The sequence below is a fragment of the Megascapheus bottae genome, chromosome X, assembly GCF_031878675.1.
Source record: "Megascapheus bottae isolate mThoBot1 chromosome X, mThoBot2.hap1, whole genome shotgun sequence".
Taxonomy (NCBI): domain Eukaryota; kingdom Metazoa; phylum Chordata; class Mammalia; order Rodentia; family Geomyidae; genus Megascapheus; species Megascapheus bottae.
Genome location: NC_143547.1, coordinates 11162780 through 11178809, shown reverse-complemented (window position 1 = coordinate 11178809; position 16030 = coordinate 11162780). Strand labels below are relative to the sequence as shown.

Genomic DNA, 16030 nt, shown 5'->3' with positions numbered 1-16030 from the left:
CTTGGGCTTGAACTCAAGGCCTGGGCACTGTCCTTGAGCTTTCACAGGACTAGCATTCTACCACTTGAGCCACAGCACCATTTCTGGCCTTTCCTGTGTATGTAGTAGCAAGGAATCAAATCCAGGGCTTCGTGCATGCTAGGCAAACACTCTACCACTAGGCCACACTCCTGGCCCCAGAATGGAATTGCTTTGATCAAAATTTCCAATAGCAAAAGTCAGTACAGCAGAGAATTAAATATAAAGCACTGGGAACATTTTTGGGAGAAATCACTCTGAGTTACTGTGTCAAATCATTTCAAAATCCAACTTACTGTGCTGGTTAATAAGCATGCGAAAAGATATGCGATTGGTGTAAAATCGATCCAGGAAATATTGGATGTTACTGCTAATGAAAGGATCAAACCCAAACTTCTCCTTGTATTCAATCACTCCTTGTGCCATTGTAGGAACCACATCGTTATGTCTGTTTCTTACATTGATCAAAACTTGTAGAAAGCTGTGTGAGAAGAAAGCAAAATCTCATCAATCTTTCTATCGCATGGCATGGTGCATAAAATTCTCAGCTGTTCCCAGTTTAGTTATCCTAATATTCTAATAGGTCAAGCCACCAATCTCATTTTGTGGTAAAAGGAAGCACTCACACACACAAAAAAGAAAGAATCAATCAAGTTCTTTTTTTTTTGCATTAACACAGAAATTTTCTTTTCAGAGATGAAAAAGCAAAAGATTCTATAGTAAAGAAAAAATGTTCAGATATCTTCATAGGAATGCACTAGCTTTCTAAGAAAATACTGTTTCTTGAATAAATAAATAAACATATCAGTATTTCTTTTGAAAACATGAAGATACTCTCTCAAAAAGTCCCCAGCCAGTCCTGGGGGCTCGAACTCAGAGCCTGGGCACTGCCCTTAAGCTTTCTCAAGGCTAATGCTCTACCACTTGAGCCACAGTACCACTTCCAGCTTATTCTGCGTATTTAGTACCAAGGAATTAAACTCAGGACTTTGTGCATGCTAGGCAAGCACTCTACCACTAGGCCAAATTCCTGGCCCCAAAAGTTCCCAAGAATTTATTAATAAAGTCTTGAAACAATAGCCTTTTCCATGAATAAAAATGGCAAATGAATTTTTGAAGATTTTAGCCAAACAAATTGCCACTTCCTAATGATTTTGGATAAAAGCGCACGTAAATTCAATTCATGTAGTGTAAACATACTAAATAACAGCAGTGACTTGCAGCAAGGAAACCACTATGTCTGTGCCTCTACCCCAATGCATGCCCCTCTCACATTTCTCAGATCCATTAGACAAACACTCTAGCAAAGAAAAAAAAAACAGCTCAGGGGAATTTTTCCTTTATATTTTAATTAATCCCTTCAGATTAATTAAGCTAGCTACTTATGGTTCAAACCATCATTCTGGCAATTTGCTAAACTGTAAAAAAAGTATACTAGGGGAAAGGTAGTATGGGAAGTGTGACTTCTAGGTCTAGTTCTATTAAGAATTCAGTCTCTGACATCAGTTTCCTTCTCTGTGAAGTTAGCAGTCTGTATTAAACACTTCTTAAAGTTGTTTGAATAATGTGATGTTTCCCTAGCTTTTTTTTAACAGAATATCTATATGTCTCACAAATAAATGGATCACATTTACATTAAAAAAAGAGAAATTTCTCAGCTGGGTGCTGGTGGCTCATGCCTGTAAACCTAACTACAAGAGAAGCTGAAATTGTGAGGATCATAGTTCCAGGCCACTTCAAGGAGAAATATCTGTAAGGCTCTATTTCCACAGAGGAAAACGAGGTGTGTTCACATGTACTTAAGATCCCATAACAACAGGATGCCTGAAGTAGGTGGATTGTGGCACAGGTTCATGTCCAGGCAGGAAGTGAAACCCTATCTCAAAATTATCCAGTGTAAAAGCAAGCATGGAAGTGTTTAGTGTTAGAAAGTGTCAGTCTTGCAAGCATAAGGTCATGAATTTAAGTTCCACCAAGAAGAAAAAGGAGGTGCCAGGAGTATAGCCTAGTAGTACAATTGCTTGCCTAGCATGCACGAAACTGTGGGTTCAATTCCTCGGTGCCATATACACACAAAAAGCTGGAAGTAAAAACTAATCTCCAAAGAAACAACCATCCCATTAAAAGATGGGCCAAAGACTTAAAGAGAGTCTTCTCTGAAGAAGAAACAAAAATGGCCTATAGACACATGAAGAAATGCTCAACATCTCTGCTCATAAAAGAAATGCAAATCAAAACAACTCTAAGATTCCACCTCACTCCAGTTAGAATGGCCAGGATCAGGAAAACTAACAACAACAGATGCTGGAGGGGATGTGGCCAGGAGGGATCACTACTACACTGTTGGTGGGAGTGCAAACTCGTTCAACCACTATGGAAAGCAGTATGGCAGTGCCTCAAAAGGCTAAACACAGAGCTCCCCTATGACCCAGCAATTCCACTACTTGGCATTTACCCAACCATCCAGAAACTAGGGCATACTAAATCTACTAGTACAACAATGTTCATTGCAGCATTATTCACCATAGCAAAGATATGGAACCAACCCAGATGCCCCTCAGTTGATAAGTGGATCAACAAGGTGTGGTATTTGTACACAATGGAATTCTATGCTGCTGTCAGAAAAAATGACATTGCCCCATTTGTTAGGAAATGGAAAGACTTAGAAAAAATCATATTAAGTGAAGTAAGCCAGACTCAAAGGAACTTAGGCTCAATGGTTTCCTTCATTTGTCATAATCAGTAGAAATCTTGGGCTCTACTAGCAGAGATCTGCAATAGAGCAAAACCTTGATACATAAGGCCATATAGTATGAAGCTAATTGAAAGGACCTCCAGGATATTGAAACAAAAGCCATATAATAAATGATTGTTGTCCTAATGTACTATGTTATCTCTCATCTCTTTTGCTGTCCCTTGGTTATCTCATATTGTTACAGTATCTCCCTTTGTTATCTGAAATATTGGATATATTTGTATTTGGTTATTTGAAATTGGATAGGGAAGGGGGGAAAACAAGATGAGGGGTGGGGATGGGAGGAGGGAAATGGGGACCAAGACATGAGAAAGGGTATCAATGTATGTGAAGTAATGCACCCTCTATCTGGTGAATATAATGTAACCCTTCTATTAATTACAATAAAAATCTATGAAAAAAACATATGTTAATTTAGTTTTGTAAAACAATGCTGATAGCAATACCAATATGGAACCCATGTATCCCTTCAAAGAAATCATGAAGGAATAAAACAAATTAGATTGAAAAACTTGAAAAAAAAAAGCTGGAAGTGGCACTGTGGCTCTAGTGGTAGAATGCTAGCCTTGAGCAAAAAAGTGTCCAAAGATAGTGCCAAGGCGCTGAGCTCAAGCCTCAGGACTGGAAAAGAGAGGATGGGGAAGGGAAAGAAACAAGCCCCAGCTACTCAGGAGACAAAGGTAGGAGGATCCTAGCCCAAGTATTACCCAGGCAAAACCAGGAAAAACAAACTAACAAAAAAAGGCAATGGCAAGGATCAGGTGTTAAGTAGTAGATCTCTTCCTAGCAAGTGCAACATCTGGAGTTGAATTCCTAGCACCTCAAAAATAAAAAAGACATGCATTCCATCTCACTGAAAATTTAGTAGTGTTTGTGCATAATGGCAGCAACAGAATTCAAGTTATTAAATAAGAAGCACGTTTTTTTTATGAGTCTTCATAATAAAGCTATTGTTGTTGTTTTCTGGACTCAACTGTAATGCCCCATTTGAAAAAAACATTTAAATGGTAAAAATTTGAGTAAGTAATTCATGAACATATGGAGGCCACTGTATTTTTTTTAATTTACAATGTATTGGAAAGGTGATACACAAAGGAGTTACAAGCACTCTACCACATTCCTAGTCTACATTTCTTTTTCAACAATGTTACCTCCTCTCTCATTTTCTCCCACTCTTTCCCCTCCTGACCCACTCCCGCAGGTTACAAAGTTCATTTCCAACATAGTACCTAGTGAGTATCACTGCTAAATTGTTTCACCCCCCCCTTTTTTTTTTACCAGTTTCCGTGCTTGTCCTTTCCTTCCCAAATCAGATAAACTTATATACAAGACTAAAGTTACAGAAATCGTAAACAGTGACAAAAGGGAATAAACCAAAGGGAGAAAAGGGGAAGAAAATAATGATAAAAACAAAACCCTCTTGTTTCCATTTCTTGGTGTTTATTTTACCACTGCATTCTTAAAACTACCACTAGATGGAACATTTACTGCAATGTTTATAGTTGGTGCTCTCAATTCACCTTGAATGAAGTGTTGAGAAACAGGCCTTGAAGCATTCATTTGAAGTGTCATTACTTCTTGTGTACTATGCCCAATTCTTATCTCAATTTTTTCTAAAAATCCAATACTGATTCATTACCCACTAAGAAAATGAATGTTTTTTTTCTGAATTATAATTCTTGGGTCTTAATGGCAGGAGTTACATTTAAGAAAGCATTGTTTTATATTTGTGTATGTGTGTGTGTGTGTGTGTGCGCACGCACACGCATTTTTTATCTTTTAGATAAGTGGTACCATACTTACTTATCCAAGACCTGTGGGTCCTCGGGGCTCTTGTTCTCATATTCTAGAAGTTCAAGGAAACTCTGCATATACCTAAAAAAGGAAGAGTTAACTGTGTCAGCTGTCTGCCCACCATTCGCTCCTCCTTTCCCTCTTTTCAAGAGCACATACATTTCAAGTGTGTCAGAAGCAGCTGGTACCTCCTTAGCTTCAGCAGAAGTACCTGAACATCTGTGTGGGAGTTGCTCCATTTTTCCTTCTGGGTAATTCTATTTCTCTTATCACTGATCATTAGTTTGTCTAGTAGCCTGGGTATAAACCGATAACTGTGTGTATTCCCCTGAACACAGGGATGGGGCTCATGAGTGGACATACTGCCTCAATTCAGGTTGATAAGAGAGAAGACTTGCTGGAAGTCCCTGGGAAAGAAATCTTGCTCTGCTTTTGTACAGCAGGACTTTTGGAAATTAATTCTGCAATACTGTACCCACTTTGCCATCCAGAACGACTCTAGCCTGAAGGTGAAGCCAGCACTATGAAAAACAGGGCCTCAGTATTCTCATAAATCTGTGACTCAAGCCAACACCAAAAATACAACCTATGACTGGACCTTCTAGTTGTAAAAGCGAGGTTCCATTGCATGTTCGGCCAATTACAAGCAGACCCTAACTGATATACTCTCAAGTTCACAGTGTTATTACCACAAAAGTACACATAGGATTGGGAGTGTGGCCTAACAGGCACATAAAATGTTGTTTTAAATTATCAGGTCAAATCAACCTAAGAAGTCCAACGTGGCCAAGTCCATCGAGGGCCTCTGTTCTGCCACACACAAGTGAAATCACAGCTCTCTCCTTTTCCAAAAGGGATCGTCCTCTAAAGAGCAACATCACAAATGGAGAGAAATAAAATATCACCCTGAGATTCCTATCCTGAAATGAAGAGAGCAAGAATACAGTATGGTTAAAAGGGTGGTGGTAGGCCAGTCTGGTATATAGAAAATTCACTTTTTTGTGTGTGTAGGTCCTGGGGCTTGAACCCAGGCCCTGAGCATTAGCTCTGAACATTTTTGCTCAAAGGTAGCTTGCTACCACTTGATCTACACTTCCACTTCCAGCTTTTTGGTGGTTAAAGGGATGTTAGAGTCTCATGGACTTCCCTGCCCAAGCTGGCTTTGAACCTTAATTCTTAGCCTCCTTAGTAGCTAAGATTACAGGCATAAACCACGAGTGCCCAGATAGAAAAATTACCTTTTTAAAGCAAAAGAAAAATGACAATGAAACACAAATGAGTGATCTTAACTGGTTTTTAACTTAGAAGGGAAAGAAAGCTTTGAAAAACAAAAGCAAGAAAATGGGAAAATGGAGGAACTATAAAGACAATTAGAAATATTAGAAAATATTATTACATCAATGTAAATTTCTTGCATGGGATGATAATATTGCGGTTTTTCTTTCCTTTTCTTTCTTTTTTCTTTTGCCACTCCCAGGGCATGAACTCAGAGGCCTTGGCACTGTCCTTGAGCTATTTTTTTTTTGCTCTTGAGCCACAGCACTACTCCTGGCCTTTTCTATGTACATGGTACTAAGGAATCAAACCCAGGGCTTTGTGCATGCTAGGCAAGCACTCAACCACTAGGCAACACTCCTGGCTCTTCTTTTCTTTTCTGGGGCTTGAAGTGAGGGCTTGGGCACTGTCCCTGAAGTTTTTTTTGTTGTTGTTGTTTTTTCCCCTCTTAAGGCTAGCACTCTTACCACTTGAGCCATAGCAACCACTTCCAGCTTTTTCTGTTTATGTGGTCCTGAGGAATCGAACCCAGGGCTTCATGCATGCTAGGCAAGCAATCTGCTACTAAGCCACATTTCCAACCGCCACCCCCATATTATGATTTTCTAAGAGTTATTTCCAGGAGATACATGCTCAAGTATTTAAGGCCAAACGGTTATAAGGTGTATCTCCTCCCAAATGACTCAGGAGAAAGAAATGTGTATAATACGTCAATCTAAATGTTAATGGGAACAGGGGAAAATGGCACTGTGAATACCCATCATTCCATGTATGGTAAATTATAGGTATATAGTTTTTTGTTAAAATCTTGCCTTGAAGGGGCTGAAGCAAACCAAGGTTTTTAAAACAGACATGAGGAGGATTACATCAGATATTTTCAAGCAAATAATCTTGGGCCAAAATGACTAAGAACAAGAGTGGCAGTCAGAAGTTTAATTTACTGGCTACATGTGCTTGTAGAACTGCTTTTCCTTTTTTCTTTCTTTATTTTTTTGTCAGTCCTGGAGCTTTGACTCTAGGCCTGGATGATGTTCCTGATCTCTTCAGCTCAAGGCTCTGTGCTACCCCTTGAGCCACAGTGCCACTTATGTTTTCTGGTGGTTAATTGGAGACGAGAGTCTCTCAAACTTTAATGCCTGGGCTGGCTTTGAACTTTGATCCTCAGATCTCAGCCTCCTGAGTAGCTAGGATTACAGGTGTGAGCCACCACACCTGGCTAGAACTGCTTTTTCTATAAGCTGCAGCAGCCTCTGGGCAGGCTTGTGGTTCTGGAAGGCTTGTGATAGTTACTAACAGCTTTCTTCAAAATATCCTATATTTATTTTGGTTTTATTGTTGTTAGGCTAATCCACTTTAAATCTGGTAACTTTCAAACATGCGTGGGTATACCCACACGTAATAGATACATATACAGAGAATAAGATTGTGAGTGATGATTACACAACAAATGTAGCCAAAATGTTAACACAAAAATTCTTTTTACTAGTCTTGCAACTCTTCTCTAAAATAGGAAATCAGTTTTCCTTTTTCCTTTTTTTTTGCCAGTCCTGGGGCTTGAACTCAAGGCCTGACCACTGTCCTTACGCTTATCTCAAGGCTAGCGCTCTACCACTTGAGCCACGGCACCATTCTGGCTTTTTCTATGTATATGGTACCAAGGAATCGAACCCAAAGCTTTGTGCATGCTAGGCAAGCTCTCATCACTAAGTCAAACTCCAGGCTCAAGGTTTTCAAAATAGAATGAACAGGAAGAAATGGCACGTGCCCATACGTTTGGAATAGATATGGAAAAAGAATGGAAAAGAGACAAAAACAAGTGATGGTACAACAATTTGACTGTGTCTCTATTTTGCCAGTTTGGTATAATATAAAAACACAATAAATGTTCCCCTGACGCAGGGGAATGTTCTTCCTGACACAGTTTCTAAGACCCTTTCCGGAATGAGTGGATTATCTCCTATTGTTCTTAAGGAATTCCTTTTAATCAAAAAGAGTTTATGCTAATAATGAGAAGACTTAGGGTGGAGCCCCTAGATAAACTCAGGGACACTTATCCCAGTAATTAGAGGCCTTGAGACTTTTACTCCTCCCTGAACCTCAGGTAAAGTTGGAATCTGGAGATGTAGCTCCATAACTATTATTTTAACAGGGAGATTCTGAAAGCTTCCAGGCATCTGAACACATACACATGTGGGGAGAATGGGAGACATGAGTACAAAGCACACACCTCCCATACATGGCTCAGTATGTTTTCCTGAGTTGTATCTTTCACAGTATGACTATAAAACGTAAGAAAAGTACCTCCCCGGGTTCTGTGAGCCACTCTAGCAAAATTATCAAACCTAATTCACAGCCAATCAGAACTGGAGGGGGAGGAGTGTCATGCTTGAGAGGCTAAGGGGCTCTTCACATATTTGCTAACTTCACATATGTGCTAACTGCACGTATTTAAGGCATAATTGAGTTGTGAAATACCCACTCCAGAGATGGGAGAATTGTTTGTTGGTGGGAAAACACTTCAGGGCCAGCAATTTATCTTGCAATCTTTGAAGCAACTACAACCCACATAAGCAATGCAAAATGTTTGACAGTTCCCACCTCTCATAGCAAATGATTTCATCTTGTCCACCGAGAATTACTAGTGGCCTGTGATAGTGAGTCATGCTTTCTACAAAATCTTTCATGATTTTCCTTCTTTTTTTTTGCCAGACCTGGGGGCTTGAACTCAGGGCCTGTGCACTGCACTGTCCCTCAGAATCTTTTGCTCAAGGCTAGCACTCTACTACTTGAGCCACAGCACCACTTCCGGCTTTTTCTGTTTACTTGGTACTGAGGAATCAATGCAGGGCTTCACACATGCTAGGCAAGCACTCTATCAACAGGACATACACCTAGTTCTTTTTTGGGGGTGTGTGGTGGGGCTTGAACTTTGGCCCTGAGCATTGTCTCTGAGCTCTTCAGCTCAAGGCTACTGCCTTACCCCCGGAGCCACAGAATCACTTTTCTAGTGGTTAATTGGAGATAAGAGTCTCTTGGACTTCAGTGCCTGGGCTGGCTTTGAACTGAAATCCTCAGATCTCAGCCTCCCGAGCAGCTAGCATTACAGGCATGAACCACAGCACCCGCCACATCCCCAGTTCTAATGAGGATCTTGAAGCAATAAAGAAGTCTCATGTACAAACTCTGCTTAATTTTAATTACGTTCTAAAATGTATGTGCCAGTGATTGTATATCGAGATTCCTTTCTTGAATACTTGTTTGTTAAACATGGCATTTGAAATATGATGTAAAAGAATCAGTGTTAATAAAATCTTTTAAAATAAAAAAAGAAGTCTCATGCACACAAGTACTCCCTGATCCTTCTTCTCAAACGAGCAGTGATTACACAGCAGAATTCAACTGACAATGATATTAAACCTGTGGTTACCATGTTCTGATCTTTCCTGTATTTTAAAGGCTTTGACCTTCACATCAAGAAGCTGCTGCTTTTCTGGGAAAAGTATAAGATAGACACTGTACCTTTAAGGTTATCCGATATAATGCTTCTCAAATGATGTTTAATTTTAAGAATTTATTATGCCAGGGGTCGAGTGGCTCACATTTGTAATCCTAGCTACTCAGGAGGCTGAGATCTGAGGATCATGGTTCAAAGCCAGCCTGTACACAAAAGTCCATGAGAATCTTTTTATTTTTTGCCAGTCCTGGGGCTTGAACTCAGGGCCTGGGCACTGTCCTTGGGTTTTCTCAAGGCTAGAGCTCTACCATTTGAGCCATAGCACCACTTCCAGTGTTTTCTATGTATATGGTATCAAATCTAGGTCTTTGTAGGCTAAACTCCCAGCCTCTCCTTGAGACTCATTTCTCCAATTAACCTCAGAAAACTGGAAGTGATGCTATGGCTCAAGTGGTAGAGCACTAGCCTTGAGCTGAAGAGCTCAGGGACAGCGCCCAGGCCCAGAGTTGTTCACGACCAACAACAACAATAGAGAACTTCTTATATTATTAATGAATGAAAGCTGAATGCTGAATATATATTCTCTTTTTGTAGCCTGGTCTCTTCAAGCCTTTCAAATTCAAATTAGTGAACAATTCCATTCTCCTATCTTTCCAGTGTTCCCTTCACCTGTCACGCCACCCATACCATCAAGGGGCAATGCAAGAATACAGCTAATACTTTTTCTTTCTTCCTTCCTTCTCTCCTTCCTTCCTTCCTTCCTTCCTTTCTCTCTTTCTCTCTTTCTTTCCAGTCCTGGGGTTTGAACTCAGGGCCTGAGCACTTCGAGGGGCAATGCAAGACTACAGCTGATATCTTTCTTTTCTTTTTAGTCCTGGGGTTTTAACTCAGGGCCTGGGCACTGTCCCTAAGCTTCTTTTGCCCAAGGCTAGCACTCTACCACTTGAGCCACAGCACCTCTTCTGGGTTTTTCTGTTAATTTGGTACAGAGGAATTGAACCCAGGGCTTCATGAAGCCACATTCAGAGCACTATTTCAGAGAACCATTTCTTTTTTTTTTTGGTTCTGGGGCTTGAACTCAGGGCCTGGGCACTCTCCCTGAGCCTCTTTTTGGTCAAAGCTAGCTCTCTACCACTTGAGCCACAGTGCTACTTCTGGCTTTTTCTTTCTCTTTTTTTTATTGTTGGGATAATGTATAGAGGGGTTACAGTTATATTCGTCAGGTAGGAGGTGCATTACTTCTCACACATTGATACCCCCTCTTGTGTTTTTGTCCCTATTTACTTCTGGTTTTTGAGTAGCTCACTAGAGATAAAGAGTATCACAGGGACTTTTCTGCTCTGGCTGACTTTGAACCTTGATAATCAGATCTCAGCCTCCTGAATAGCTTGGATTACAGGCATGAGCCACCGGGGCCTGATATTTTTGCACCAAACCCCTACATTCCCACAGCCCCGGCTTCCCTAAGTCCTGTATCTTTTTCCAGGAATTTCCACCTTAAATTTTATAACATGCAAATCTTTCACAAATCTATGCAAATCTCATTCTAAAAACATAGCACCTGTTCTTACATCCAGCCACTCACAGATCACACCTAGTTTATTAATAGGGAGTTCCATCACAAATTCTAGTTCTTCAGTTAAGAAATATATGCTTTATGTTTCACAGCTATAATTGATCAAACTTTAAAGTTTTCCTATGAAGACCTGCCACACTTTTCATAGGGTAGACAAAGCACAGAACAGAGCTGCTATTTTTCCAATTTGACCTAATGTTCCCCTTTAAAAATGATGTGATTTGGGGCCGGAAGTTTGGCCTAGTGGTAGAGTGCTTGCCTAGCATGAACTAAGACCCAGCTTCAATTCCTCGGTACCACATACATAGAAAAAGCTGGAAGTGGTGCTGTGGCTCAAGTGGTAGAAAGCTAATTTTGAGAAAGCCCAAGGATAGTGCTCAGGCCCTGAGTTCAAGCCTTAGGACCAGCAAAAAACAAACCAGCTACCCTGCCTGACTCATTTCCATACAGGCAGTATATGTGTACTCTTGAAGAGAATGCTCAAAGCATTATAGGGAAGATTCATTAAAAGCCATGATATTTACTTACCAACTCTGAACCAATCGCACAGAAGGGCGGTTCAGTAAGTTGTCAGGTAAAAGATTAACTTCTCTCATTGTATTGGCCAGTCGCACAGGAAGTTCCTTTCGTAGGAACATGTATGATGTTTTTTCACATGCATTATCTCTCCCTATTAAGAGATGAAAAACGACATACAACACTATAATTAGTATTTGAAGAAATAAAGTGTGTGGCAATGCAGTTATTACTGGCAGGGAAATGAAATGATTCTACAGTCTAAATTTTCTGAAATAGCAAGTTTAAGAAAAAAATAGAAAAGAACATTTATTCCAAGAAGTAACCTTAAAAACTTAAAAAATACACTTCTCTAGCAGTGTTACCAGTAGCAATAGAAAAGTGATTGGCGTGGGATATAATCTGAATTTGTTTTCAAATAAACACTACTACTTTCATACTTGCAATTTTCCCAAATGTGTTTCTCTAGGTCTACCACTCTCAAAGTAGACTCAAAAGGCTCTGTGATTCTAAGTTACAGTCTCTGACTGTCTGCAGGGATCATACGTACCAGAGACACCCACTCACCATGGATACACAGTGCTCTGCTAAGGCATGTCTGTGAAAGAAAAGACACTGCACTGACTATAGAAGGTGGGGGAGATAATTCAGATATGGCAATCAAGTACTAAGCGATCTTACTCATACAGAGAACCTTAAAAAGTTGATCCCACAGAAGTTGAGAGTAGAATCGTGACTCCTATAGACCAAGGATGGTGGGAAAGAGATTGTGGAAGGAAAAGCTGATTAAGTAATAACAAGAAACTCTGGAGTACTGTTTCACAGTATTGTGACTAGAGATAATAATCATGTACTTACTGTGCATTTAAAAGAAACAAACATTTTAGAAGTTTTAAGTATTGTATAATCTATACATGTATTGAGCATTACATATTAATTCTTTTAATATAATTACTATGTATAATTTTTGTGCTTAACTTACCAGTTCAAACATTTTTTTCAACAATATCTAGGGAGATTCTGGAAATAGTATGAAATGGTTTGCATAAAATTTACATAAAGAGGGCACTGACAGAAAATGTATCTATCTCAAAGGAAACCCAAGCCCCTTTCCCTTTTGTTTTAATCTGTAAACTGGGCATCAACCTGTGTAAGACTAAATGTGATGACATGGTACAGAGCCTGACATGAAGCAAGCAGTCTATAATAAACACATAGGTCCTTCTTCTGTTCTCCGAGATACTTAGGAGTTCATCTCATTACCACTGCACTAGCTAGGGCTCCCTGCTCTGAAGTGGGCAACTTCCGGGCTGGGCTTGAGAGGAAAAGCAGAGTTCACTGAAAACTAACTCCTGATTTTTCTCTGTGTGCTAAAGGCAGCAAATGAGGAAGTCCAGGAAGCCACTTTGTAACATTTTCAGTTACATTTTATTTTCTTCCTTTCCTCTCACTACAGAATAAGACTTGAAATAAAAGAACCCACTCTTGAAAGGCATCAGTAGAACCTTCCCTTCTACCCACTCAGATCCTTTTTCCATTTTCAAAAAAAAAGTTAAAATCAAAGATTACAGTCTTAAAACAATCCATCCTCGCTGCCTCATTCTAGGTGAGTATACTGAAGGCCTTCAGTAGGTAAATCTTCAACGAATGGATGATTCTTTCAGTTTTTCCCCTAGCAATCTGACTACAATGAGCACTTTAACCACCAAAAGCTCACTCCACATAGAAGGGGAAGGGGTGCAATGATCCCAGAAACGAGCATCTAACAGCCATTCTCTCTATATAATTCTGGTTGTTTTGCCTCACATAATATATGTGTTATTCCTAGAAGGGTCTACATCGATATCATTTCAATTTTAAATGTACTAAATGCTGGTAATTATCATAGTATAAAGTCATTAAAAAATGAAGGGCCTAACATTTAAGTCACACAATCTAGATTTTTATATGCCAGACGAAACACTTTGTATACTACTTGAATACAAAGGACTCTTTTGCTGGTCCTGGGACTTGAACTCTGAGTCTGGATGCTGTGCTTGGCTTTTTGGCTCAAGGTAAAATTTTTGTGCTCTGTAACTCGGGCTTTTTGGTGGTTAATTGGATGTAAAAGTATCAGTTTCCTGCCCAGGTTGCCTTCAAACCTAAATCCTCAGATCTCAGCCTTCTGATAGCTGGGATTACATGCAGGAGCCACAGACATCTAGCCTAGGCTTTTTTTTTTCTTTTTTGTCAGTGGTGGAGCTTGAACTCCGGGCCTTGGCACTATCTTTGACTAGACCCCTACTATGCTCTATAGCTACTTAAGCCTGTTTTAACAAGACTCTTGCTAGGTGGGTTTTTTGTGTGCTTTTTTTTTTCTTAGCAAAAGTCTCCTACCACCCTTGGCATCTGATCACCCTTAATATCTGAATATCTGATCAGACTTCTCCTATCTTATCCTGGATAACTTAAGATCACCTCTCTTCAGCAGAATCTAGCTGACTCTCCCCGGGTGGGGAGGGGGTGTCAGTCAAGAAAGAAAAACTGGGAGAAAATAATGAAAGAGGTGGCACTATTCAAAAAGAAATATCTTCATATCCTGAGTTATGTAACTGTAACCCTTCTTACATCACCTTTACAATTAAAAAGAATCTCCCCAGACTTAATAATTTTCTACCCATTGATGGCCTCCCACCCCCCCACCCCTGTCGGGAACATTCTCCCCCTCCCTGAATTCTTAGCGTAAGAATGTGCCTGCATAGTTCCTTGCCCTAAGGTCACTAAGCAACTCAGGCCTGCTTGTATTGATATGTAATCATCCTTCCACCTGACCTCCTACCCTGAGTGGTGTCCCAACCCCCTCTTGCCTCTCCTGAAGAGGCATATAAACCCCTGTGGGAAAAATAAAATTCGCAGCTTGATCAGGATGCTTGTCTTGCTGCCTCCTTCGAGTCTCCTGTCCCTTTCATTCTTCCCTCTAGGTTCTTGGCCCTAGTTGACGTCCCGCTGGACGGGACACACCCCCACTCCATTCTGCTCAGCTTTTTCTTGTTGTACTATGAGTGGAAACAAAGCTGGGTGCCAGTGGTGCACACCTGTAATCTTAGCTACTCTGTAGGCTGAGATCTGGGGATTATGGTTCAAAGCCAGCCCAGGCAGAAAAGTCCATATATCTCCATTTAACTACTCAATAACCAGAAATGGCACTGTGGCTCTAGGTGATAACGCATTAGCTTTGAGCAAAAGAGCTCAGGAACAGTGCCCAGGCCCTGAGTTCAAGCCCCATGACTGTCCCCATCAAAAATAGAGTTGAGATCACTCTTTTTTTTTTTGCCAGTCCTGGGCTTGAGCTCAGGGCCTGAGCACTGTCCTTGGACTTTCTCAAGGCTAGAGCTCTACCACTTGAGCCTCAGCACCACTTCTGGCTTTTTTCTATGTATGTGGTACCAAGGAATCGAACCCGGGTCTTCGTGCATGCTAGGCAAGCACTTTAACCACTAGGCCAAACTCCCGGCCCCTAGAGTTGAGATCACTCTTTCCATTACTGCAAAATCCCACTGTGGTGGTCTCTATTGAATCAAATCTTCCTTATTATTGTAAGGAAGATCATGAGTAATTTCTTCTTTAACAGGAAGAAGGAAGTTCTGGAAGAGATATGAAGCATATGAACACTATTGCACATCACTGGAACTAGGAATATCAATATGAATCCATGATTTAAAAAAAATTCCCTGGGCCGGGAGTTTGGCCTAGTGGTAGAGTGCTTGCCTACCACACACGAAGACCCGAGTTCAATTCCTCGGTACCACATACATAGAAAAAAGCCAGAATTGGTGCTGTCGCTCAAGTGATACAGCACTAGCCTTGAGAAAAACCCAAGGACAGTGCTTAGGCCCTGAACCCAAGCCCAGGACTGGCAAAAAAAAGGGGGGGCCAGGAGTTTGGCCTAGTGGTAGAGTACTTGCCTAGCATGCACGAAGACCGGGGTTCGATTCCTCGATACCACATACATAGGGAAAAAAAAGCCAGAAGTGGTGCTGAGGCTCAAGTGGTAGAGCTCTAGCCTTGAGAAAGTCCAAGGACAGTGCTTGGGCCCTGAGCTCAAGCCCAGGACTGGAAAAAAAATTCCCTGGGGGGGAGGGTCGAGTGGTAGAGTGCTGGGTTCAATTCTTCAGTACCACATACACAGAAAAAGCCAGAAGTGGTGCTATGGATCAAATGGTAGAACACTAGCCCTGAGGAAAGCCCAAGGACAATGCTCAGGCCCTGAGTTCAAGTCTCAGGACTGGCAAAAAATTGTCTAAGTAAAAGTTTCCAGCTTCTCAGGAGGCTGAGATCTGAGGATCACGTTTTGAAGTCAGCCAGGGCAAGAAAGTCTATGAGGCTCATCTCTAGTTAATTACCAAAAAGCGGTAAGGAGAGCTATGGCTCAAGCAGTAGAGTACTAGGGTTGAGCAAAAACATTAAGGGGCCAGTATCCAAGTCCAGAGTACAGATGCAAAAATAAATTCCCCAGTCCATAGCTAATTAGGAGCAAGAGATTAGAAGTATAGGCAAGAGTAATGAAAGGGACTGTGAGTAGCTAGTACTGGCTGGCAGGAGATCCACATCTCTTCTCTGAAACGGATAGAATTAGATAGGTTTATAATTGCTATACTAATAC

General features: G+C 40.7%; 1 protein-coding gene across 5 annotated transcripts in view; it reads right to left on the bottom strand.

Moving 5' to 3' along the window:
- The window catches only part of Pdk3 (pyruvate dehydrogenase kinase 3), a 68683-nt gene that overhangs the window by 29462 nt on the left and 23191 nt on the right, over window positions 1-16030 (bottom strand). For 4 of the 5 annotated variants that reach the window (XM_090325825.1, XM_090325828.1, XM_090325829.1 and 1 more), the window contains 3 exons: window positions 11401-11542; window positions 4577-4648; window positions 315-499 (listed from right to left, as the gene is read on the bottom strand). In XM_090325825.1, the coding sequence (XP_090181951.1) occupies window positions 315-499; window positions 4577-4648; window positions 11401-11542 (399 nt within the window). The remainder of the gene's footprint in view (window positions 1-314; window positions 500-4576; window positions 4649-11400; window positions 11543-16030) is intronic. The other variant, XM_090325830.1, reaches the window with a different exon arrangement.